Here is a 26,518-nt window from a genome sequence, read left to right on the forward strand (position 1 = left end):
AACACCTGGAGCTGGATATGCGCTTTTTAGTTAAACAGAGAGCTAGGAAAACCTTGTACATGGCAGCACGCTCACTCAACGCGCCACGGCCTGTGCGGAGTGTCACCCCTGAGCTGCACCCCAAGCCTGCGTGACTCAGACGGAATGAGAGACAGAAGGATCTATCATGTCAGTGCTGTGGTCTTTGAACAGCGCAATCGACCACAAAATAGCATGATTTTTTAAAATAATGTTTTTAGCAAGGACCAGAAGTCCCCATGACACCTGATACGCAAATAAATTTCAGCATTCAGGGCTTCTCCGGCTTTCTCAGCACCCACTTTTTGGGGCGCTGGAAGCCCCCCCGGCTTTTGCCCTGGTGGGACTTCGCCGCTGCCTTCAAGGCCGCTCCCTTCTCAGACCGCCTCGTAGGGGTCCGCTCCCACGGCGGGGGGCCACAAACGCTTCGCCCGCTAAGGAGGCCGGGGCTGGGGCGCCGCAGCTCCAACCCCGAACGAAGGCAGCCGGGAGCGGGGCTGCGGCCTGGGCCTGGGCCGGGGGTGGGGCCGGGCGGGGCTTGCGCCGGGGCGGACGGGCGGAGAGGCGCGGCGCGGAATCCCGTTAGAAGCAGCGCGGAGCCCACGGAGAGCCCTACTGGCGCAGGAAGAGCGACCTGCCGTGCCCAGTCCGTCGGGAAGATGCCGAAAACGGTGGGTGCCGCCGACGCGGAGCAGGGGCCCCCGCCGCGGAGGCGGCTCTCGGCGGCGGCCGAGCGGGGCTGGCGCCCGGGGCGGGTGCGCGGGGCTGGGCGGGTGTGGCGGCGCCGGGGCCTCGCGGCGGGAGAGGACGGCGGCGCCCTGGCTGCCCGCCTCGCCCGCCGGCCCGAGGGGCACTTCCCGCCTGCGCCTCGCCCGGGAGCGGCCGCGGCCGGCGGCGGGGCCCGGGAGGCGCCGGCGGCCGCCACGGAGGGAGAGACGAGAGGGCGAAGGAGGGAGTCCTGGGAGCGCGGGCCGGGCGGCGGGCGGGAGGGGAGCGGAGCGGAGCAGAGCCGAGCCGCCCGCCCCTCCATTTTGTGCTGCCCTCCCCGGCCGCTCCCTGCCCCGCCGCGGCACCCTCGCCCGAGGAGCCGGCCCGGGCCGGGCCTCCCCCCCCCCCCCCCCCCCCCCCCGGGCCGCGGCTGCCCGCTCGGGCGGCTGGATAACGGCGGGGCAGCGCCCTGCAGGGCCGCCCCTCCTGGCTGAAGCGCCTGGTGGAGCGGTGCCTGCCGCCCGCACGCGTGTGCGCCCCGGGGCTCGGGGAGCGCCCGGCTTGGGAGGCGTGCTGCATGAAGCTTTCTAGAGCCTGATGGGGAATTAATGCATTCTGTGGCCGCCTCATGTGCTCTGTGAAGAGGAAAAGTTGGGGTTTTCACGACTTGTAATTAGTCAGCTTGAGTTGCTAGGGAGCCTTGTCCCAGCTTGACTCGAAGTATTTCTTGGCTGGAGAGATCTTAGTGCTTCAGAAAGTCTGGTCAGGTCTGTACTTGACTCTCCCTCTTGCAGCAGGAGTTGGGTGACTAATGAGGAGCATGGGGTTTTTCCATTTAATTTCTTCTGGTTGGAGTAAAAGAATTGGTCCTAGCCCTTCATTGATAAAACAGGAAGGAGCAGGCTGGAAGGCTCTGGATGTTTCCTCACTGGGAGTGATCTGTAACGGCCCAAGAACATCACGTTTGAGCTGGGAGTCTGTGGTTTACATGCAGGAGAGGAAAAAAACCCTCTAAACAAAACCTCACCCCTATGCAAGTGGAAGTTGAAACAGAATCCACCCTGATTATTTTTTTTACACATAGTTTAATTATATTACTCTAAAATAGATGTTAAATGCATGTTAGACTGACTTCTGCTTTTCCTGCTGTCTTAAATGCCAACTCTCTGAGACAATAGCTGGATTATTATTTTTTTTTAAACATCAACATCTTAAAGGATATCAAACTCAAGCCACTTAAGTTATGACAGTATTTTCTGAAGCTTTAGAAAAGCCTTTCTTCAAACATAAGCAATGATTAATGAAGAGTTACTTCCTAAAAGAAAATAAAAAATTAAAAAAATAGAGGCAACAAGTTTGGCAAGATTAACAGAAGTAGCTCAGGTTAGGGGACTTCTCTGTAAAATGCAGTTGAGACCTTTTAGCCAGAGAGTTTACAGTTGCGACGAGTGACTTCTTTTAGTGTGAATCAGCCAAGTAGTCCTGAACGTGTTGCAGAGACGCTTATGGGACAAGGTTCCCACTAACAGGCTGAATCCAAACGTTGCTACAAGGTGCTCGTTGCAGCCTCTCTGTCTGCAGACACACCCTAGGCTGGATTCACGTTCTCAGTCTGCTGCTTTCTGGTTCTGACAGCAGTTCTGCTTTCGATGCTTTTAAAAACTGGAACAGAGAAAGAAATGCAAGTGCTTTGCTGTGACACTGTATATTGCACACCGCAGATTCCGCAGAAAGCGGTTCAAATGTTTGTGCCTGTTGAGGTACAGAGCTGCAGGCCTCCTGCTGTATCAGCCTTTGGTTTCCTGCCCCATCTGCCCTAGTTGCAGACCCAACTGAAATAATATTTTAAACATTATTTCTTGAGCTGTGGTTTGCAGGAACAGGATATGCTGGCATAACTGTGTGATCAAGTCTTCATGTGAAAGAAACATGACTGCTGGTGTGCTAGCTTAAGATTTGTTAATAGCTGCTTAAATAACAAAACAGTAAAATGCAAGCGACTTTCCTCAATCCAGGTCAAATGTGGGTGAAACTCGAGTAGTTGGATGTAGCTATATGTGGGCTTCATCGCAAAAATAAATCCATTGTGAAGAAGACAGATGGAGGAAATGTTCCAGGGAGCAGTTCTGGCTGGGCAGGAAAAACATTTGTGTCTAAAGTGTTTGGTAGCTCTTATCATTCATCTCACCAAGCTTACAGAACATGCTTCTGCATGGCTTGAGCAGCCAAACCTGTTGAGTTCCGAGTCCCTACTCCTCCTTCAGCTAGGCTAAATGTTAACACGTCTAGCTAGAGATTGCCATTTTGCTACATGAGGTTTGCTACCAGTGGCACTGTGCTTTGGTGCACTATTAATAGGAATCCAAGATTAACTCTGGTAACCTTTGAACTAGTGGCACATGATTTGCTGTTGTGAAGTGTAATGTCTGCACAGTTGGGGGGTTTGGTTGCTTGGAGCTCTTGTAGGCTACATAGAAAGTCCATTGTGGATCAGCCTGCTGATCCTGCCATCCTCTCTGCAGGAAAGCTTCACTGTTTTATCTAGAGTGATTTTTACAGTTAAGCAACCAACTCTAGTTTATATCTTTTTTTTTTTGTTCTGAAAAGTTTGCCAGGTGTAAACAGTTAAAGCATACACCAAAGAGGGCATACAATTCCTCCTCACGCTTTGTATTGCAGAGAGGTGGAAGTAGTTGAGTGCTAAAACTCCTCTTGCAAGCCACAAGCTCTGAAAAGTCTCTCCCCCAGTTCCGAGAAGTCTGTTTATTGGCCATGAGTAGGCTCTGATCTCATTCATGCTTGCTGACTAGAGCTCTGATCTCTCACAGAATCATTTCAGGCTGGGCAGAGCCTGAACACTCAGTTCCAAATCCTGATAGAAGTGGATGAGCTGTCATGTTGATGGCTAGTCCAAGCACCGTAGTTAGTCATTTGAACTTTAGTATTACAAAAACCATCTTAGTTGGAGGAATGGGAGGGAAAGATACCTTTTTTTTTTTTTTTGTACCAGTCATGCCCATTTAATGGGCTGATACTTTACTGTATTTTTAGATATTATATATAAAAAGCAACATTTCTGTATTGGGATTCATTAACTATTTTGCCTATAAATGTACTTACTTTGTGGCTATATGAATGGATAGGCCATGGAACTTGAAACGTGAGCATCTGTTGTGTATGAACCGTGCATTCAACTGTCCTGTCACTAGGACTTGGGCAATTCTGTTTTAGGGAACGTAGTCTTTACTTGTTGTAGAGAAATGGGTTTAATTGGAGTTAATCCTGTGAATACAGAAAGCTTCGAACTAAGGTATAATACAGTTTGGACTCCGCTTATTGTATTAGCAGAGCTAAGTGTTTCTCTCAGTGTTCAGAACATAGGTCTCCAGGTTTCTAGGGCAAAGTGTTACTGCAGAGAAAATCAACTTGGATAATTGTGAAGTCTTCGACACAAAAGAATAATAATATTCATAGGTCTCAGCTCTATGATGCTATTTAAGTGTTGGGTTTTTTTAGTCTTTTCTGCTGTTGCCTTTTCCCTTAATACTTTATAAGACTCAGTGTAGCTATTGCCATTAGGGCCTTCAGGGACCATGTCTGTAGCTTACATTGATGGTCCTAATTCCCAGTTGGATCCCAAAGGTCCTTGAAGCATATGTCCCTTTGTTCTTTGGGACTGCACAGGGCTGGTTAGAAGGTAACTGAGACTGGGGTAGGTACCAGGAGAATCCTGTGGATAATTAGTTTCTTGATGTGTAGCTACTTGCTCTGAAATGCTGCAACAAGATGGCAGCTATGAGCAGTGTGCTACACTTGTTTAGTTGATTTTTTTTTTTTCCCTTGTGGAATGTGCTAGAGGTTTTGAAAGCTGAGGGGGAAGGGTGGACAGTGATGGAAACCATGACTTGGATGGATACCTTTCTTTTTATGCCCTGGGTTTGGATCTTGTTGTGCTATGAAGGAACACTAGAAGCATTCCACATGCCTTCTGTCTTATCAGAGGACCAACCCTTTGGTGTTGTATCTCCTCCTTTCCCTCACTCAGTATAACTTGGGAAGCTTGGCAGCATTGATCAAAGTTAGACAGGCTTTGGTGTGACATGAGTGCTGCTTGTTGAGCAAATTCAGTCCATCGTACCTTTCTTCTAACGCTATCGGACACGTGGAGTTGCTGGTGTGTTTGAGAGCTCCCAAAGACCTTGCTTTATACAGAAATTTGTGTTGCCCCTGTTGGTGAATTTCAGATGACTTTGTACTTCAGAAGCAGTAATTACTAAAACTTGATGAGTGTGGAACCAGTGTAAACTACGGGACTGGTACACAATGAATTATCTGTAGCTTTATACCTACCATGGGATTTTACAAACCAGGAAAGGCCTTTGGACCCTAGCTTGTATTGTATTCATCAGCTTGGTTCCTAGAATAGCAAGGTCTTACCCCTTGTGCAGATGAAGCAGTTAGGTCTGATAGTGAGCAAAAGCCTCTGTTTGGTACTTCTGGGCCTTATATGTTATAGTTAAGGAGGGAGTTTAAAGAATACCCTTGATAAACTAGCATTCACTTTGTTTTTACATGCTGGTAAAATCTTGCTTCCCCTTCTTATGGCAAGCCTTGCACCTAATTGGCAGTGTTGTGTAGAAAACATCAGTTATAGTGGCTTCAGACTGTAGTGAGCAAGAACTATTCTGAATGCCTGACCTGAATTGGTAGTCATGATTCATTTCTTAACTTTAATGTTAGGCCTAAGAGTGCTTGTCCTACCAGAGGTTCTAGAAGATTAAAAGTGTTACTTGAGCCCTTTCTTTTGTTTTTGACCTCTTAATTTGTTGCTTGAGGCAGATGAGCAAGAGGCAGCTTCATAGAATCACAGAATGGTTTGGGTTGGAAGGGACCTTAAAGCCCATCTAGTTCCAACCCCCCTGCCATGGGCAGGGACACCCTCCACTAGCCCAGGTTGCCCAAAGCCCCATCCAACCTGGCCTTGAACACTTCCAGGGATGGGGTATCCACAACTTCTCTGGGCACGTTGGTGAGGTGCACACAATAAAAGGAGCCCAAGGGAAGCTTTAGATCATCTGCTTCTGCTATAAGATTCCTCTGGGAAAAGAGTGCCTAATATCAGGGGTTGGTCATCACTCACTTCTTGCAGATATCCTGTCCCCTTAACATTTACAGGCAGTACCTTTTTTTGGACCTGCAAGGGGTTGCAGTACTCTGCCTTGTCTGATTAATCACCCCTGAAGGTTAATTACAATTCTTGCTTTTCTTGTGAGGATAGTTCATAAGATGTCTTAATATGGACTCCTTTTTTTGACAGGAAATGGCATCACTGCCTCTAGAGGAAACTTGTTTCAGTTGTTTTAGGTATAATGTCTGGTCCGAAGTGAAATCCTCCTGCACAGATCTCACTGAAGACTATAGGTAGCCACGTGAAAGACAGCTGATGGACTGAAACAGAATGATTCAAATGCCTTCTGTCTTTGCTTCTTGTGAAGCTGGGTGCGCAGGGGGAGCAGGGCCACTCCTGAGTTGTTGGGCCCTGTGTGTCCTTGCTGATCAACTGACACCCTCGAGAGAGAAACTCCTCTGGAAGAGGTAGATCTGGCCCTGCTCCAGGTTATAAAGGAAACTGACTAAAAGCTTCCTCCAGCTACGTCATCTCCTGAGCTCTTTCCTGGCTTGGTGCAGCTCAACCAACCTTATTTGGCTGACTTCGGTTTTTTTCTTTTCTTTTTTTTTCTTCTTCCCTTCTGTGCAGCAAGAGGGCCTCCCTGAATTTGCACAATAAAGCTGTTATCTGTGCTTAATCGCTGTTCTGAGGACTACAGTGAGGTCTGCTTGAAAAACAGTTCCAAGATCTCAACTCTCACTCCTCTGGTACCCCCCTCCCGGTGTCTTGTTTGTCTGTCTGCTAAATGATTATACTAGAAATCAACATCACCCTTCGAGGAGTCTCTCTGCTGTTTTAGACACTGTTGGAAAAGAGGAAATCCCTCCCTGCCCAGGAATAATCCAGGGCAATTAACTGATGTAAATTAAGAGCACTAGTAAGCAGCCAGTTAATTGCTTGCTTTTCCCTAAGGGTGTTTGGGAACAGCAGGAATTTGCATAGTGCAGCCGATAATTCTGCTTCAAAGGAGTTTGTTTTTATCCTGTCTGAAGCTTCTAAAGCAGGCTGAAGTCTCTAGATTCATGGAAGGCTACTCTTTAGGGCAAACTTCTTAGAAACAGCCGTAGAAGTGTTACAAGGTGGAGCACTCAAGTGTGTTGGAAGTTGTGGGCATAAAACCCACCCTTCTGACTCCAGTAGTTAATGCTGACTCTTACTGTAATGTTTAAAAGATTGTGCGGCAAATACTTGGCAGGGATGTAGGAAGAGGCAGTCACTGGCAGTCTTGATGGTTATAAAACCACAGGATCAGCTGCAACTGTTTGGAGATTTAAAACCTGAAAGTGCAGAGGTTTGGGCCTCATATTGACAGGAGGCAATTATGACTGCAGCAAATGTGGACACATGGGTAGATGATCCAGTGCTGCTGCCTTCCTGTGCAGCCATGAAAGGATATCTTCACTCGTCTGAATGGGTGATCCTCCAGCGTAGTGGGGCAGTCAGAAATGCAAACACTGTACACTTTGTATAGCAGTGTGTCGAACTTGGGTGAAATGGGGAGAAAACACTCTTTGAAGAGGTCTTTAATGGTATGACTCCTGCAAAATGCTTTTTCCTAGTTGTTCCAGCATCTCTGAAGCTGTAGTGGTTTCCGAGGAACCTTTTCAAAAATATACAAACTTTGGATGAAGGAATGACGTTTGGTTCTCGTTCCATTCCCAGGCCAAGAAATAGGAGCATTTGGTCATGCTAGGTTTCTCTCCCTTTGGCCATTGCCGGTTGAGGAATAGCTACAGACAAAGGCACAGGGGTGCTCCTAAAGGAGGAGTGAATGAAAAAGCTCTGAATCTGATCTGCTCCGTGGAGAAACCTGCAGCTAGGCAAGAATGGGATGACAGACTAGAGGGGGAAGAGACAGACTCCTTTCTCTGACAGCAACAATTCTGTGTAGAGGAAAATGAAATCTTGGCAGAGATCAGAAAGAGGATAACTGAAGTAGTGAAATAGAATGGCATGGTATGTGTGGTCCAAACTGACCTACGCTCTCTTGCAGGTTTCTAACTCTGTTGGTCAACTTGTTTGTCTTGTAGAGGAAGGCTCTGCAGGAAAACAAACTGCACTGTTCTGGAGTGTGAATATTGTAAAACCTCAGGAGGTTTTTTTTGTTTTTTCTTTAGAGGGGAGGAGGTTAGGTCGATGTCAGAGAATCCCGAGTGCAGCATATTGGAGAACTGATATTCCGTGATTGTATGCCTTCCTATGTTCTCCAGGTATTTTCTTTTTAAAGCAAAACTGATGACTTCCTGCAGCTATGAGCCATTCTTGTCTGTCATATATATAGACTGATTTGTCCTCTTCTCCTTAATAAGCTCTTATGACTCACAATTTTTTTTCCTCTGGATTGGTAGGCCTAATTATGGTGGGGAAGTGACTAAGTACAGGAAAAATCTGCCATCGCAGTCGGATCAATCACTTAGTCACATCGTTTAATAAATGTATTTGGTTCTATGTAACACAGGCTAACAAAGCATGGAATTCTGGGCTAAATCTTTCCTTGCCATAGCTTTTAAACTGTACTGAACTTGACTCTCCAGTATGAATTCTGTGCTTGGTTAGAGTGCAAAAAATGAGCTACCAGACAAATTATTAGGGTGAAGTGTCAGAGTTGTGACTTTTTGCTCATAATATCTGTAAGATTAATAAAGTATTATTTTTTTCACCCTCTGAGTATGCTATTCTGGAATAGTGAATTAAAAAAAATATTTCCTCAATACACTAAACATTTTTTTCAGGCTGGCTGCTGTATGGACAAGAGGGTTCTGGTTGCGTGTCTTTTTTCTCTATTAAAATCCAGAACTTGATACCATCCTAAGATGATAATCATCCATGGGTCTTGCAGAATGGCAGCAAATGGTTCTGTAAGGAAGTAAGGCAGTTCCACTGCTGACAAATTCAAGCAATATCAAGTTGCCTAGTAAAAAAGTGGTGATACAAAACCTGCATGATATTTTGTGGTCCAGTATATCCTCTTAGATGAAAACAATCCCATTGGTCCTACTGATGTGACAACTCACTGGCAACCTTGGAGTTCCACGTAGAAATGATAGAGAAGGAGGGATTTGTACATATGTATTAAAAGTAAGGGTTTACTTACTGATCCATTAAGGAGACACTTTAATGAATAGTTGACCCGTTCATATGTAAATTAGCAAGAGGGATATGGCATAGAGGTCTTTGTATACATATCTTTAGAAATGCTTCTTCCCTGCGTGCAAGAGGTAGTTCTTGCAGAAGTTGACCAATGGCATACCTGTGCAGGAAAACTGACTAAGAACTGGTGTTCCAGGTACTTTTTTTTTTTTTTTTTTTTTTAAGATTTAACAAAGTAATGCTGACTATTGGTCCAAGAAAGGGTCAGCAAATCAAAATATTTCATAAAAAGGTAATAAAAAATATGCTTCATTTCAGTTGTAGGAAGATATTCCAGATTGAACTTAAGCTAAAAGAAAACTTCCACTCTCATCCTTCCCTTCCTCTTATTTTAAACAAAAAAATTTAATCTGCCAACATGTTGGATATTGGAGGCATGAATATAGTTTCAGATATGCTCACTTATTTTCTTGGTGAGTTTCTTCTTGCTTTCATACTGTATCTTGAATATACAACTTCCAGCTTGTTGGAGTAGCTTTCTAAAGGTGGAAACTGGAAAGTTAAAGGTTCTTAGTGAACTTGGTTTCTGTAGCTTCCTTCAAAGGAGATAAAATGTTTTTCTGTCTTAGGATGAGTAAAAGCTAAAAGCTCTTGAAGGGATTTTGTCCTGTAATGAAACTATTTTCTGTTCACCATGCCTGCAATATACAAACAGTGGTTTTCAGCTTCTTGTTGGGCTCTAAAAGAAGTAGATAGGGCTGTCCGTCACAACCTCTACTCAGAATAGAATAGTTCAGTTGGAAGGGACCTACAATGATCATTTAGTCCACCTGCCCGACCACTTTAGGGCTGACCAAAAGTTAAAGCATGTTAAGGGTGTTGTTCAAATGCCTCTTAAACACTGGCAGGCTTGGGGCATTGACCGCCTCTCTGGGAAGCCTGTTCCCATGTTTGACCACCCTCCCTCTAAGGAAATGCTTCCTCATGTCCAGTCTAAAACTCTCCTGATGGAGCTTTGAGCCATTCCCATGCATCCTATCCCTGGATCCTAGGAAGAAGAGCTCTGCACTTCCCTCTCTGTGTCCCTTCCTCAAGAAGCTGTAGAGAGCAATGAGGTTGCCCCTCAGCCTCCTTTTTCTCCAAACAAGACAAACCCCAAGTCCTCAGCCGCTCCTCACAGGACGCGTCTTCCAGCCCTTCACCATCTTCGTTGCTGCCCTCTGGGCACATTCAAGTACCTTCACACCTTTAAATGGTGGGGCCCAGCACTGCACACAGTGCTCCAGGTGAAGCAGCATCAATGCTGAATACAGCAGGACAGTCCCCTCTGTGGACTGGCTGGTCCTCCTGTGTTTGATGTCCCCCAGAATGCAGTTTGCCCTCTGGGTTGACAGGGGACACTGTTGGCTCCTATCGAGCCTGCTGCCACCAGCACCCCCAGGTCCCCTTCTGCAGGGCTGCTCTCCAGCCACTCCTCTCCCAATTTAGACTCGTGCCTGGTGTTACTCTGTCCCAGATGCAAAATCCAACATTTGTTCCTGTTAAATTTCATGCTGTTGATGATTGCCCAATGCTCCAATCTACTGAGATCCCTCTGCAAGGTCTCCTGGCCCTCGAGAGAGCCAGTGGCATCTCCCGCTTTGGTATCATCAGCAAACTTGCTAATGGTGCATTCAACTCCTGCATCCGAATCATTGATAAAAATATTGCACAGCGCTGGCCCTAGAACTGAACCCTGAGGAACAGTGCTGGTGACTGGTCACCAGCCAGATGTAGCCCCATTCACTGCAGCCCTTTGAACCCTGCCGTCCAACTGGTTCTTCACCCAGCGCACTGTGAACCTGCTCATCTCACAGCTGGACAACTGGTCCAGAAGGATGCTGTGAGGGACAGTATCAAAAGCCTTACTAAAATCCAGAAAAACTGCATCTACTGCTTTCCCCTCATCCATTAGGTGAGTGACCTTATAGTAGAAGGATATCAAATTATTTAGGACTTTCCCTTTGTGAACTCGTGTTGACTGTGCTTGATGATTGCATTGTCGTTTAAATGCCTTTCAATAGCACCCAATTACTTGCTTAATCTAGTTAATATCTGACCACTAAAACAGATCTTCTAGTAACTCTATGTCAAGAAAGCAAAATTGCCTAGAAAGCTGGATGGGTTGAAAGAGACTTGCTTGTTTTATAGCTTATAGCGTAGCTGAGAATGGAATACCCGGTGTCTAAGCAATAGCAACAGGCAAAGTCGTGACACAGTTTAGTTTGTGTGTGTCTAGTTTTTTGTTTGTTTTTTAAAAAAAACCCCAAAGTTGTCCTTTAGAGATGATACTAGATTATATTACTCGTTATATTCATACATTCCCCTAAGTTTTGTTTGACAGCATTCATTAATGGAGACACTGCACAGTCACGCTTAAGAAGGGTGTTGCTTTTCTAGTTTACTGTTTGTAACTACTATACGTACGTATCAAATGTTGAGATAACTCTGTGCTCTGTGAGACTTATGAGATAAAAAGCTTAAGCATCAAGAACTATTTTGCCAACATCTGGTTATTTCATTTGCCCCTACATAGAACTATATATTAAGGAAACTTAAAATCACTTTTGAAAAAGTGGACTGGTTCATTTATTTTATTGGGTACATAATGAGAACTTTAGCAAAGATGTGTTGAATCCATTGTCTGGCTGTATTCCATGCTCTGTGGCTACAGTTATCCTCAGTGAAAAATCAGGATCTTTTACCTCAAGCTGAGAAACCTATCTTCTATTTCCCAAAAGGTGCTGTGTGAGCAACTGGATTTTTGTTGCAATAGCTGTGTTTTTTCACCAAGGAGCACGCAACATGTGAATTTGTTTACATCGGTGAAACACAGGAAGCAGAGAGCAGTAAAATGATTATGTTCGAGGCAATATCCACCATCTCCTAGAGAACCAGAAGCTGCTGTAAGAATGAACTGTTGCACGTGACTGCTCATTCTGTGAGCTGCCTCAAAAACCAAGGTTACTAGTAGCGTGAATAACGGGGTCAGAAAAGGCTATTATTACTTACAGTACCTGAAAGCTCTGAGTCTATGTTGGGAAGGTGGTGGGATTTGAGAGCGACCTTATGCAGCACCATAAAACACTTTACCACTAAGCCAAGAGAGGACTCAAATAAGCAACGTGTCTCAGTCCTCCAGCCTGCAGCTCTGTTGTGCTGCCTTTGTCACGGGAGCTGAGCTGTAACTTACTCTCTCCTGGAATACTGAGAGGGCATGCCTTCCCTGCTGCTATAACGTTAGTCCTTTACTTCAGAAAGCAAGCAAGAAACCTCTGTTACCTGAAGCTTCTGTTCAAAAAAAATCAAGAAGCGTTTACTGCCTGATGAGGTCTTTTTTTTTTTTTTTTTTTTTTTTTTTTTTTTTGCTTAAAACACTAAACTGCACCTCAAACCGATGGTATCCTGACCTAGCCATGACAAACTGGGAAGCTGTAAGTTATACCAGTAAGTTCCTGAAGACTCAGAATTTTCTTACTCTTCTTTTCATGACTGGCTGCTGCAAGTGTTTTAGACTGCACGAAATCTGCAGACACCAATGTCTTCTGCACTGATGGGCACAGTGTATGCTTAGGGCGTTGTGACAGCCATATATGCGGAAGCAAGTTAAAACTCAAAAACGCCCAAGTTTTTTGGTTGGTGGTTTTGTTTGGTGGTTGTTTTTGGTTTTTTTTGCTTTATCTTGCTCTGTGGTTTGTTACTAACATCTCCAGTTTAAGGTTGCCTACAAGCTGCAATGCAATGTGTTATGCTCAGTTTGAATACTCCTTTGCACACCCAGCAGAACAGGGTGGAGAACTTTTTACAGTCAGGATACATGCCAGCATCTTCAACTGTAAGAACATACGACTGTAGTGTCTGTCTTGAATCTGTCTATGAAAAGACAGAGCAAATAGAAGGACTAAGTAACTTCCAAATCGCCAAAAGATCAGAGCAATCAACTGAAGACAAGATGTCCTGAACAATACTTGCTCCAGCATCATACACAGGAAATACAATGCTATCTTAGTGTTTGTTCTGACAAATGCTAGATAATCAAGTAGAAATCTGATAGAAGGCTGTCCTGCTTCTCCTTTTGCTGCTAAAGTTCTGACAAATTTAATATAATAGGCTTTGTTGCTTGCTCTGTACTTACTTCACCTCTGTGTAAAGTATCTTCTGCCACTAATCACCAGGTGTAACTTAGAGGAGGTGACCAGCCACTTCTCCCATAGCTAAGCTTTGAAAGTGTCTTTCATACTGCCAAAAAAGCTGGTTGGTGGGTGTCTCTTCTTTTTACATAGAACCCCTCAAATTCTTATGAGGTATTTCAAATTTAGATTCACTGTATCATAGCTTGCTTCAGCCAGCTGGTTCCCTCAGTTTGAGGGAGAGGTGCATGTTACGTGACTCTTTATCTCAGGACTCTGATCTCTCTGCAAATGACTATGTGCAAATGCTCTGGTCTCAGAAAAGTTTGGCATAGAGGACTTTCCAGTAAAATGCTTTTACAGTATTCTAATGACAGCTTTGATTTGGCAGCATCTGGAAGGATTTGAAAATAATTTGGATCTGAGAGGATTCAGTCAGTCTTGTAAACCAAGTGATTTCATTGATCTGCCATTCCCTTAGATAAAGATGGGTTATTAGATGCATTAAGGTGGATATGTTTGTTTTCACAACAAGCCTGAGCAGGAGTAGTTAGCTGCTCTTGCTGCACCTAGTGTTCTGGAGATGTGCAGTTGGGAGTGAGGTATCTGCATGCAGGAACGTTTAAGAAGCCCCAGGCTTTGATCAAAGTTGGATTAATGCCTGCAAATCCTATGCTGTTGTTCCTTAGCACATGGGGGAAAAAAAATCTGAAAACATAACAAAAAGCAACCTTATACAGCATGGCTGAGTAAGAGCTAAGCTCTCAAGTTGACTTATGAACGCCCCTTGCAGAAGGCTGCTTTGCAGACTCCCTGCATCTGGCTGGTCTAGTAAGTTTTACTGTTTGCTTTCATAAGTTATATTTGCATGTATGTTGGCTTACACGGGACACATACTCAGCATCTGGCTATTTCTCTTCCTACTGCTCAGTTGTGTTTCTCAGTTTTGACCTCCAGCTTCAGGAGGACCACTAACAGTTCGACTTATCTGTATGTTTGGCTGCATAAAGATAGTCCGTAACATCTCTGTTTGTAGAGGAGGTTTAAAGGGTCTAAATATTGAAACTGCAAACCATGTAAAGAAATGGCTCCTGCTTGCTTGATACAAGAAGTCAGTTTCCACCATGAGCATTACAAACGTTCAAGCTAATGTAGGACAGCCTCTGTGGTCTTGTAGAGTTATTGAAAAAGTTGAGAGAGAACCCTAGAAGTCATCTGGTCCAACCCTGTGCTCAGAGCAAGGCCAATTTCAAAGTTGGATCACTCTCTAGGCTGTGATTGCTGGTATGGCTGTCCTGTGCTCAATGTCTCTGGTTATGTCCAGGCAGCCTAGGCCAGAAGGCGATGATAAGCAGCAAGAGTCCTGAGGCAGTATCTTGCTGATGCATTTGGTAGTTGCTGCTTAGCAATGCTTATAGCACTGCTTCAGAACATGCAGCCCTGTAGCAAACTGGGAGTAGCTTGACTTTGTAGCAGTCGCTGGAAGTCTATGGCTTTACTCTGTTTTTTAAATTGTGACTCTAAAACTGTAGAGACAGCTACAGCCTTTAACTCAAGTCCACCAGATACAATTTATGTTCAGGTAGCTGTAACTTTTTTAATAGACTTTGTGAGAACACCCTGAAAGATTAAAGAGGAAATAGTCCAGAGTGGAAGGGGTAATTAAGTGTTTTCTTATATTAAAAAAATAAAATGTTGGGTTTTTTCCTTCAGTTTAGTCGGGCCTTCTGTGAAAGGCTGCGTGATACAGAATGTTGTTTATTTTTGCATCTGAAACGATCTAAGTGATACCCCCTACTATAGCTGGTTTTCGACTGCTTGGTCTCATGGTGTCTGCCTGATCTATAGAACATCCAACTATCATCTACCCTTATTTCTGTGCGTTGTAAGGGCGGTATGTGATGGACCTGTATTTAAAAGGAAGACACGTTAATAGACCTTGCTTGACTGCTGGGATTTCTGGGCATTTAGCAACGTCTACACGCATGTATCTAGGTCTCGAGTGATAACTGAATTTTATTTGGCGTTCTTTTCTATTAGCGCCATTTCAAACAATGTATTTTAAGAGGTGTATGAGTGTGAACTTGAGAGTGTGCATTTGGTTGCAGCCTTTAATGAACTAGATCTATTTGGTTGCATGTTTAAGAGCTTTGATGGTTTGCTGACACTGAAGTTTAGCTCCTGTCTGTGTTCCTGCCTTGCATTGCCTCAGATAGTCCAACTGAACAGCGCATCAGTTCTGTTCTGCTAGCTCAGCGGAGAACTGGGTTAATGGCACGTGCGCATGTGATGTGGGATAAATCTCACCAAGGGGCTGGCTGTGTAGCAGAGCTACTGCAAAAGATAAAGCCAGGAGCGCCAGGGAGCGAGGAGTAAGAAGTGGCTCAACTTGGCCCATCTTGTCCAGTTAAACCCAAAAAGCCACCTTACCCTTCCCCCTCCCTGTAATCTGTGCCAGTAGCAGTGCTCCTGTGTAAATGTAGTGAATGGGACCAATGAAATGGTTCTGCTGGAAAAAATAGCAGACGAGTTATTCTCGGCCCGATTCATTCCTTGGTCCTGCTTGTGGCGTAGTCACCGGAGCGCTAATATAAACCCAGAGAAGGCAGCGGGAGGGTGCAGGCCGTTTGGGATGGTTTGCCGTGGCGATGGGACCACCCCCTGCGTGTGCTGGCGTCGCTCTCTGCGACTCCCCGTGCCCGTTGGGGAGCCTCTGGGGCGCGGGGTTCTGTGTATCCTGGTGGCGTAGCTGCTCTCCTCCGTATTAGGAAAGCACAAGCGCTTGAACTAGATAGAGCTTAAAATAACAAAAGGTACTTCAGCAGTCACAGGCTGGCCTGTTATAAACTATGTGCAGGCCCAACGGAGCTATTGAAAACCTAAAATAGGTTGGTGGTGAGGGAAGCAAAGGTGGGCGGGGAATCTGAATATTAAAAAGTAGTGTAGAACTGAGCCGTTTCAGGGAAATCCTGCATTTTAGGGAACAGTGACCTAAATAGATGTGAAAAGGCAGCCAGCCTAAATGAGACTCTGTACCGAAAGGAAGTTGCAGGATTTGTCTAGCTCACTGGAAATGATAAAACTGAAAATCACAGGATGATGAAACAGCTTTACCTCACACTTGACTGTGCCTGCAGTTAAATTTGGAGGGATGGCTCATAGTCTGGGCAGTCAGATCCCACAGTAAGGCTGTGTTCTAGCTCTTAGAAGTCTGGCTATTGTTCAGATATTCAGTGAGCACTATGAGCTGGCCAAGAACTTGATGTGCCACACCCAGGCAGCGCTTGGATGTCTGAAACAGGCAGCCCTGTGTTCAGCTGCCCCCTCTCCTTCCCAGAGCTGAAATGCTAGGTGTCTCTTGGTGGGAGAGCGGAGCAGCACGTGAAACACAAGCACGCTTCTGACTTGTTCATCCAAACATGAGAATCCTTTGGAAGAGTTGTCACAGCAGTTATCTTCATGCTGTCTTCCCTGTGGAAAGTATCTTGAATGATAAGCAGAGCATCTGAGCGTGGCTTTTTTTTTTTTTTTTTTTGAATTTGCCCTCAATTCTGAGTTACCTCTAAAACAATTCTTAACTGGAGGTGAGTTGAGAGACCTTTACATAGGGAATGAATATTTAGTCTGTTAGCTCAGGAACCTCAAGTACTTACTGTACATGTGATGCCTCTATGCAGCTCACACTTGTCTTGTTAGCATCCTGTCTTGATCGTTTTGAGCCTCTTCCAGCAAAATAGCTGCTTGTAATTTTGGCAGACATCCACTGGATGCTAGGTTTGGAAAGCTTATTGGCTGTCTGGAAACACATCTTGGCTACTGGGCTTGTCTGCTTAACCCCTTGAACTGGGTCTTTGCAGCCGTTAAACGGTATTGGGAAATCCCCTGCCTTCGGAATGAAGCTTGGGATGGAAGAACTAGACTATGGCAAGTTCAGAGGTGGGAGAAAAGCTGCCCTCTAAGTCTTCTCAGAAAATCTGAGATGCTTCCAGTGGTGATGGGGAGTGCTGGAACTGTTTTGCTGGTTTAGTTACTGCAGGAGCAGCCGGGATCATGACACTAGTGTGCAGTGTACAGCTGGGGAGGAGGCACAAATTACTTGTGACCTGTGAATAGACTTGCCTAGGAGGGGCATGCAACGGCTGGGAGGAAAGTCGCCCGTACCACTGCTGGCGTTTCAAACACGGCCACTGCCCTGCTGACTGCTTCTAAGTTGAAGAGCTTTAGCTAGGGATGTGGTTAAGCTGAGACGTGTGAAGTACAGCTGCCAACTCTGCTACTAGGGTGCAGCAGCCATAATAGTCATATGCTATTTCTCCAGAGAATAGCACCCTTTAACAGGCACAAAAAATGGGTGTTTAAAAAACAAACAAACAAACCCCAAAGCTACTCAGTGTAGAAGTTGAATGATGGCAACTGCACATGGCTTGGAGTTTCACCTCCTGATCCAGATGTGGAAAACAGGTCAGGGGTTTTCCCCGTGATTTTTTTTTAAATCTCCTTCTGGGTTTTGACTAGTAAAGCATGTTGTCTAAGTAGCTCTAACAACAGGTACAAAAATAGTTATTCTAAAGGCCTCTTCAAACTAGCTCTAAAGAAAAAGCAAACGACATTGATGGCTTGGAACAGCTACAGGAAAGCAAAGGGAGGTGCGTGAGGAATCTATTTATGAGAAAGGAAATGGTAAAAATAGAGGAATTGATCCATTGCACAAGGTTGTAAGTTGTGTAATAAGTGGCATACAAGTATCTGACTTGACTGTAAATGTGGGGATCCACCCATGGCTTCATTTACTGGCTTAGTCCTCTCATCTTGCAACTCCTTTTGTCAAACTGAAACTTGTTTGCCCTCTGGGCAGGGTGGCAAGCTGCTAACAGGCATGGTGTTGAAACGCACTGGTAGGATGTGACTGCTCGCTATCTGCTTGGTTGAAAAGGAAAGAATTAAATTCAAGTAGCTTTAACTTGGAAACATGTCATTAATGGTTTTTGGAAGCCATGCTGTGCAGGGGAATTCCCTGACTTTTTTTATTGTTTTGTATGAATAACTCTGTAGTAATTGTCTTTACAAAGTAGAGCTCTTACTCCTGAAAAAGTTGCCTGCCCAAATCGGATCACCAATTGAATTGGATAAATGATGCCTCTGGAGTTCTAAAATGCAGAGTTCTCCAACCTATTAAGAAGCATTGGCATAGCCCTGGCTTTGCGTGGCTCCGCATGCTTGCATTACTAGTGTGTGCTTGCTAGTGCTAATTGAAGATGATAGCTCTGGACCTTTGAAGCATTGATTATGAGAAAACAGAAAAGTTGGGGCAGGGTGGGTGAGAGGCCTCTAAAGTAAAGCAACTGTAAACGCCAGCCCCTTTGCTTAAGGAGTAGGCTTTTTTGAAGCCCTCTTGTGAGCTCTGTGAACGTGGTTTGAAGACTTTGTCTTTTTAGACAGACTCTCCTTGGGGGTAGTAAATCCCCCCCACCGCTTGAGGGGAAAAAAAGGAAGCCCTAGTTTATATTATATATAAGGATGCTTGAAGTAAACTCCCTGACTAGCTGTGAGTAACTGATCTCTCGACTGATGGACATGTCCTGCAAGGAGGATCCCCTCAGGCTGCACTTGGTTGCCCTGTACTCGGCCCCTCTGATCAGCTGCAGAGGGGGACTTCAACACAGACGTAGTTGTGGCCTCTCACACTTGGTCTTGAGAACCAGAAAAGCAACAGAATACTGCTGTGTTGCTCTGCTCTGTAGGCATTCACTTTTCAATGGCAGTAGGTGTCTTCAAGGAAACTCATTTTTTTCATGGGAACATTCCTGTTCACTGGCTGTATGGCAGAACTTGATTTTCCTTATCACTGGGAGATGAGCAGTCCAAATTCATTTCAAAATAGTCTCTTGTGTTAACAGCCAAACAAATACATATTTGGGGCTCTGATACTACACTATGACAGGATTTATGTTAAGATAAATCACTTGGTTTCCTTTTTGAACTAGACTGCTTTAGCATTATATGTTGTACCAGATTTTTAGTGCCACCTCAATCTCTTCTCCTTGCCCTTCTCAAGGGTAGGGATTGCCTCTTTCAACCACTGGATACGATGCCTGCTATAAACCCTGTGAGAGAACTTGTACAGAAAACGCTGTTGGAATGGACACAGAATCAGCTTATTTTGAAGCCCTTTGTTCGATAAAGCAGAAATTCTCTAATCTTCCAAGCTCCACATGGGGCAGAGGTACTTCTAAATGACTTCCATGTTAGTCACCAAGTGCTGGAAGAGTGGGTAACCTGCAGCGTAGCTTTTTAATGGCCAGTGTGCCGCAACCAGCTTTCCCCCTCACCCCGTGTTAGTAAATCGGTGCTATAAAGGTGAGTTTTGCTGGAAGTTATGGGCAGAGTGCTTTCTGCACTGGCAACACCCCCTTGGTGTCTCTGCTGAAGCAAGACGAGTGCCAGATGCACACTTGTGTCACAGGGCACGTCTGGCTTCCTGCAGTCAGGCGCTGCCTCCTCCACCCTTTCTCAGTTCAGTTTCTGCGAGCAGACTCTTCAAAGCTCTGAACTTTCTCAGTCTTGCCTGCTGTTGCTGTGGCTTGCTTCCTGTGGCAGCTTTTTTCTCTTGCTGTCCCCAACAGCTTGGCTCTTGAAGCTGTGCAAAAGCTGCAACTTGCTGCCCACGTAGGCTGTCTTGCCTTGCTGGGGACCGAGAGCAGCCGGTGGAGGTGGGTGCACCTGTAGTATGACTCTGTTAAGGTGTGCTCCACAGCCGTTTCAGGCTTAAGCTGGCTTGCTGCTGTGCTTCACAGGGAAGGAATAAGAACACATGAGCATAAATCTAGTTAGATTTGGCCTCATCGCTTCCCCGACCAGGCTTGCTGGCGCTGTGTGAGAGCAGGGCTGTTCAGTGAGGTTCCTGCCTCCTCCCTGCCCGCAGACCAGCCTGCGCCGCAGCGGAGCGGGGTGCCCCTCAAAACCTTCCGTGGCTTCAGAGGGCACCGGAGCCAACAGAACTGTCTGTCCTTCTGGGACGTCAGATGGTGGTGCCTTCTACCAGCTTTTCAGCCGACTTGCTAGTATATGATAATCATACTGCAACTCAAGTGACTCACTTTTTTACCATTTTTAGTTCAAATGCTGACCTAAGTATGAGCGCCCACTGATGGGACGCTGCTCAGCCTTATCTGCCATTTGATTTTTAAACGAAGGAAGTTTGTTGCCTAAGTGAACTTATTAATACATGTGGTATACTTACGGTAGATCTAGCAATATATTGTGTACGTGGCTACAGGACTCTGCATGTGAATCCAGTGGTTATGGACTCTCCTTGGGGACTCGGATCCCATTTCTGATCTCTAGGTCAGTCAGCAGTGATATGCGCTTTCTGGTGCAATCTGGAGGATGCTGCCAGTTCCTCATGGTTTTGGTCTAGAGCACAGCGACGTGTGTTTCGTAGCACACGAGATGTATGATCTCCTCCATCCTTCTGCAAGGAGGTTGGTGGTGAGGATAAGGGAACAGGCCAGAAACAGTATTTGTTATTGAAGCTAGTATGTGGAGCTGCTTCTGTGCTTCCAGACTACAGTTCTTGATGTCTCTGCCAAGCTGAACTCAAACAGTGGTTGAGCCCATTAATTGAGATTGGAGTATCCGGTCCCTTGTTCCTTTGGTCACTGGCTGCTTACAGAGAAGCCTGTCCTCCCTCTGCAGGTGGCTTTTAATTTAGTTTTATTATAGGTACAAACTGAAATTTCCCTCAGTAGATAATACTGGGCTGCAGAGTTCAGCATAACAGTGGATGAAATTTTACTGTAAGCTTCATGTAAGCATGCTATTTCTTCTGGAGTCTGACTGTTACAGTTGGCATTTTCTGTGCTTTAATGTCAGTCATCTGTGCCTTGTTCATGTAAAGTAGTCTGAATTTTGTAATATTGAGCTAGTTTTAAATGGTGATTGGGTGCATAAGGTAACTTATCACATAAGAAAGGTAGTAAGCTGCAGAAATCCGTAAGCATCTCAGTGCATTCAGAAATTTGATCCAGAACCTGTAGCTGACTGTCCTGTGTTATGCCTTAATGTGCATCAGGTGCAGGCGGTTGGGATGTGTTTATAACTAGGGTATTGCTGAAAGGTACAGTCAGCTCTGTGTTTGTCTGGCTTTGTCGGAAATGACATTAAAAATAGCCCCACCTGAATAACTGACAACTACTTCTGCAAAATGAGCTTAGATGCTGTTGAATGTGCAGAGAGAACGGGATGGGTGGGGAGGGTGCAATTTTTTTTTTTTTTTTTTTTTCCCCTTGTTACCTCTAGCTCTCTGGTACCCAGTGCATCAAAGGTGGGCAAGCTTCCTTCTCCACTATATTACGGTGACTTTGTTCAAATTGTCGGAGTGGGATGCCTTATTGGCTCCTCTGGCTCCAGTCAAACGAGGAGTGCTTGTCCCCAGTTGAGCAGGGAGGAGGGTGGTGGGGAGGGCTGGGAAGCCCCTGGGAGCTGTTGGGAGGGTTAATGCTCTCTCTGGGGGCCGCAGGGCCAGGGCTGGTGCCTGAGGTGTGCCTGCTGCTGTTCTGCTCTCCGATGAGCTTAGGGATATGAAAAGGCCCTTTAAGACTGCTGGAAGGGGGCTTGGTTTAATTAAGTGTAATCCCTTTAGAAATCGCAAGCGTTTTCACATGACCCGATTCCAGCCTTGCCCTGACACAGAGGACCCGGGGCTGTTTCGCAGGGTGCTGGCACTCGGGAAGGAGCCACATGTCTGTGAGTATTGCTGGTGCTGCAGGTGGGGGCGTTACCGCTGATGCTCTTCCGAGGCCGTGCGAAGCACGATGCCGTGGTACGCTCTGTGGGTCAGCGTGCGACTCCTGTCCGTGCAGCGGTGCCCGTGTTGGCTGACCAGCGTGGTGGGAAGTGAAACACAGCCTCGGGGAGTGCTTGTCCTCCAGAAAACACTCATGTGTTTTGAGGGACAGGGGAATGATTCTTGTTGTGTTTACTATACTGTTGCTAATCTTGCTGAAAGCCAAAACTGGGAAGGTTTTTAGATTATTAGGGTGCCTTACGAGATCTTGAGTTCAGAGTTCATGCAACTTCAGCTGGATTAATGTGCTTCTCTGGTTGGAGCTGTTGAAACTGATGCATGGTGTTAGTCTAGTATCTTCACCTGCAGTAACTGCTGGGTGAACTGGTGCCCTGTAGCACAGAGGGTCTCTAAAGGATGGCCTGGAATTTCTTTTCAACTGAACTTAATTCTGTTCCATAGCAGTCAAATGAGCAATAATGTATGGCTTTTCCTCATACCATTTTCTCCAGAAATAGTTTACTTGGTGGCTTGAACCTGGGGAGCATGAATACCTGAAGCTTGAAGCCTAGAGACCAGCAGCGTATAGCAGCTTCCTCGCATTCAGGAAATCCGGGGAGGAAAGAAGCTTTAGCTCAGGGTCAGGGTTTTGATACTCTGTTATGCTGACTCTACCTATTATTCTGACATGAATCTCCTAGTTCTCTGTTCCTGTCTCAACTTATGACAATCAGAATTGTCTGTTATCTCTTGCACCGCTTAATGTGCGTTAATACAAGTAATACATCCGTTATTTAGTGTGACGGTACCAGTCTTTCCTGTTTGTCCTGCCATATGTGGCTACAACTTTTCATCTTAGGAAGTAGTTATAGCAGGTTATTAGTCACTCAGAGACCTGGAAGGTAACTGATAACCATTGCTGCTAGTAAAACTTACTGGGAATCTCAGTGGGGCAGAAAGTGGGACTTGAAGGTATATGGGCGATGTTAAAACAGGTTCTGGTACCACTGTCTGTTAAGCCTGTCTTCTGTAGTCTGCTGAACACCATGGGAGGAGGGTGGTGGTGTCCTGTAGCTTGTGAAAGCTTTTGCCTTCCAAAGGAGCTTTCTTTGGCTGCAGCTGCTCTGGGGGCTGGAACAGCGTCTCATCCACGCAGGCGGTTCTGCCTGTGTGCAGGAGGTCTCACCCTCACCGTAACGCTGTCCTTGTCAGCAGGAAGCTCTTTAATATGCTCTGCTAGTGGCAATCTTTAGCTGTGCTTAGACTGGTGGAACAATGGTAATTCCTCAAATAGAGAAGAGGAAGAGTTGCTAGGTTTCTAGCTCTTTCCTGTAGCTGTTACGAAATGAATCAGTTAAATATGGGCTTTTTTCTGTACTCTTCAGCTTGGTGAGTGTGAATTTGCCTGTTGAAATGCAGTACTTGAATTTTCCTGTAATGTGCAAGATGGCCTCCTCTGGAAGCTTTTCATATAATGCTGCTAGCTGTTTGTATGTAAAATATTATATTAAATGATGATGGAAAGACAAGGCTATTTAGAGGCCATCTACTAGGGCAAAACTTCTGCTAGATTAAGATCTAAGCAGAATTTAGAGAGTTGCAGACAACTCGGATGCAGCAGTGAGTGCATCATAAATGCTATAATGAAAAAATTCAATGAGTTGGTTTAAATAAAATTTGAGTATAAATTACTGCATTAGGATAGTATTTTTGGTAAATCCGTTGACAGTGAAATCGAGTACGTCCTCTAAAACCACCTCCTGAGTGTTGAAAGCTTAAGACAAAAGTTTACTAACAATAAAAGAGGTGTGTATAGCATGTTTGGGGATGAGTGCTGCAACTGTGGACCTTGTGATCTGATTGATGGTGGGCAATGTCTTTTTTTTTTTTCCACTGCGTTTACTCCTATTCCTTACATCTCAGCAGCGCGCACCTTGCCTGTCTGGACTGACAGAGCTAGACTTGTATATGCTCAGCAGTCCAAGTTGGTTATCTTACTGAGGAGCATTTTATTCTGTTTGCAACCCAAATGGTAAGCATGCTGATGGTTATGCCACTCCTCAAATCTAGGAGAACCTCACTAGATAGTTTAGAAATACAAAGTATAAAAGCTTAATGCTAATGAATCTTGAGGCTTTTCTTAGCATAAGCATTGATGGTAAATTAGATAAATGGTTGAAAAGTGCTTTGCAGGGTAATTCTCAAGGGACAAGGCAAACAAGAGTGTAAGTTATGATGGGGTTGGATCATGCTGGCTTTCTTCTGGTATAGCACTTTTTTGTTGTGTAACCCTTGTGTAACATCTGTATTGGGCAGTACTTGTCTGTGAACGCCTCAGTAAAGTGATTTTACTAAGAGTGCAGATGAATGAGGAGGGTGAAGGTAAACATGCGGTGCCTGGCACTCACCTCTCAGGTAGAGATCATAGCAGCCTGTAGAGCTCTCTGCGTAGTTCGAGCTGCAGGCAGAGTGCATTAAGATCGGTGAAGCTGACTTGCCGATAGTGAGGTGGTCCCTGAGTATCTTTCAGAACGAAGCTCCCTTGGTATTTGGTTTTTCAGCCTTTTTACATCCTAGGAGAACCGATTTGTATTTCTGTGCCAGTGCACAGGCTCTTGAAAGGCAACAAAGCACTTGGTAAAGCTGCATCTGCTCTGAAGTTGTCAGGCCTCTTATCTGCTAACTGGGAATGGAGAGCTGTGCCTCCCACCCCCTGGGATGGTAGACACCTCACTTTGTTATTCCAGTTAACAACAACTGGCTCAAAAAACCCCCGGGTACCATATGGGAAAAAAATCTTTGTATGTAGTTTCTGCACCAATGAGGCTTAACAAAGCTCAGTTTTACAGCAAACTAACTTGTCAGCCAAGTATTAAATTACTATGAAACTAGTGGTTAAAATGTCACCGGTCCAGCCCAGGACATGGTTTCCCCAGCTCGGTCTGCTGACAGTTAACAGCAGTACACTATTGAACGTGTTAAAACGCTGTTCAGATCGGGGAAGCTAGCATTACCGGGGTGTGGTTCTGTACAGCACGAGCCTGTTTCCTGTGGTATCTCAGCTCACGCTGCCTTCTAAAATAGCACAGGCTGAAGTTGCAAGCGGAGACCCCATTCAAGACTTTACTGCTCCTGAACCTTAGGTTGCTACTCATCTTGAGCGTAGGGGGCTTTTACTAGGGGGGGGGGAAAGTATACCTTTTCCTATTGAATGTAGTAATTGAAGGATGATAACTCATCAGATGGCTTAAGTGCGTTTAAGTGAGTGACAATGAAGGAATTTCGCTGGTTCCAGCATGGGACCTTATTTTACTGTTCTAACAAAGATGCGAGTCTTACAAATAAGTATTCCGAATGAATTATGAGGATACTTACTGAAACAGCTTTATTTTAAATTTTAAGGTCTGATTTGCTCTGAATAGCTTAAAAGCTATTCTGGCACAGATTGTAAAGAGCTGCCACAAATGTTTCACTACTTCTGTTTTCTGGCGCTTTCTCTGTGCTCGGATACTTCAGCGTTCAGTCACCTATGCAGATATAAGAGTAGCTACTGTGTTTTATCCATAAACAGTGGAGCAAAAAGACTTTTTTTCATGATAGCTGGTACATTAGTGTTTTAGATGAACAGGGAAGACTTTGAAAACAAACAGCAACCTGTTGCTTCATGCCTCATTTAATGTAACCCCTCTCGTACTTAGACGTGGCTTATGGACGTCTTTGCTCTCACTGGTGGGTGTGCTGGGCAAGTCAGGCTAACAAGCCAGCACTCTTTCTGGTAGAAGAGACTCCTCCTTAGCTAAACTTAAAACAAGAAAACCTTTAAGTTCATCCTGAGGTCATATCAAGTACAAAGTAGTGGTGTGCCTAGGCTCAAGTAGGCTTTTTGGGGAAACTTCAAAATGTACTTGGATATAGTGGTCTCTTTCAGCGCTTGACTTAGACTTAACTAGCAGAATGCTTCTTGCTTATGGAAAAATATGGTTGTAGCTCTCTTGCTGCTTTATTAGTAAACAAGATGTGAAATCTGTCCATATGCTTGGTAGAGTATGTGGAAATATGTGAAATCTGTCCATATACTCCATATACAGGGAGCAAACCCAGCTGTGATTGTGTCAGTATTGGGTGGTTCCTTCCTCTGGTTACTCTAGATTCTTTTGGTCTCTAGTGTCATGTGGTTAGCTTATAGTCTAAATGGGAGTTTGAGTTATTCTTACTGAAACTGTTCATAGCATAATTCCCCTCACCCCTGGAAGGCTGGTGGAGTTTGCTAAGAGGATTGATTGCACCGAAGAACAAATAAATTAGGATTTGTTGATGTGGGGTAAATGGCTGTTGGCAAGAAAAAGAACTATAAATGCGAGGCTTGTATGCTGGGGTTTGGTGCACTGTGACTATCTCATCTGTACAACTTCAAGTTCTGAACCTTTGCTTTGGTGGAAAAGCATTAAACCAGTTTGATCTAAAATATCTGCAGCTTGTGTTCATAAATTTGTGAAATATCTTTACCTTCTTCAGTTGATAGGTAAGCAAATAAAAATGAATTCTCAAACTGCTTGAGGTACTTGCAGGCATTACTTC

General features: G+C 45.0%; 1 protein-coding gene across 1 annotated transcript in view; it reads left to right on the forward strand.

Moving 5' to 3' along the window:
- The first annotated feature begins 527 nt into the window (after positions 1 to 527).
- The window catches only part of MSN (moesin), a 47,645-nt gene continuing 21,654 nt past the window's right edge, over positions 528 to 26,518 (forward strand). The window contains exon 1 of the mRNA XM_054838963.1: positions 528 to 689. Coding sequence (XP_054694938.1) covers positions 678 to 689 — 12 coding nt within the window. The 5' untranslated portion in view covers positions 528 to 677. The remainder of the gene's footprint in view (positions 690 to 26,518) is intronic.

Source organism: Grus americana, chromosome 12 (genome assembly GCF_028858705.1).
Source record: "Grus americana isolate bGruAme1 chromosome 12, bGruAme1.mat, whole genome shotgun sequence".
NCBI classification, from domain to species: Eukaryota; Metazoa; Chordata; class Aves; order Gruiformes; family Gruidae; genus Grus; species Grus americana.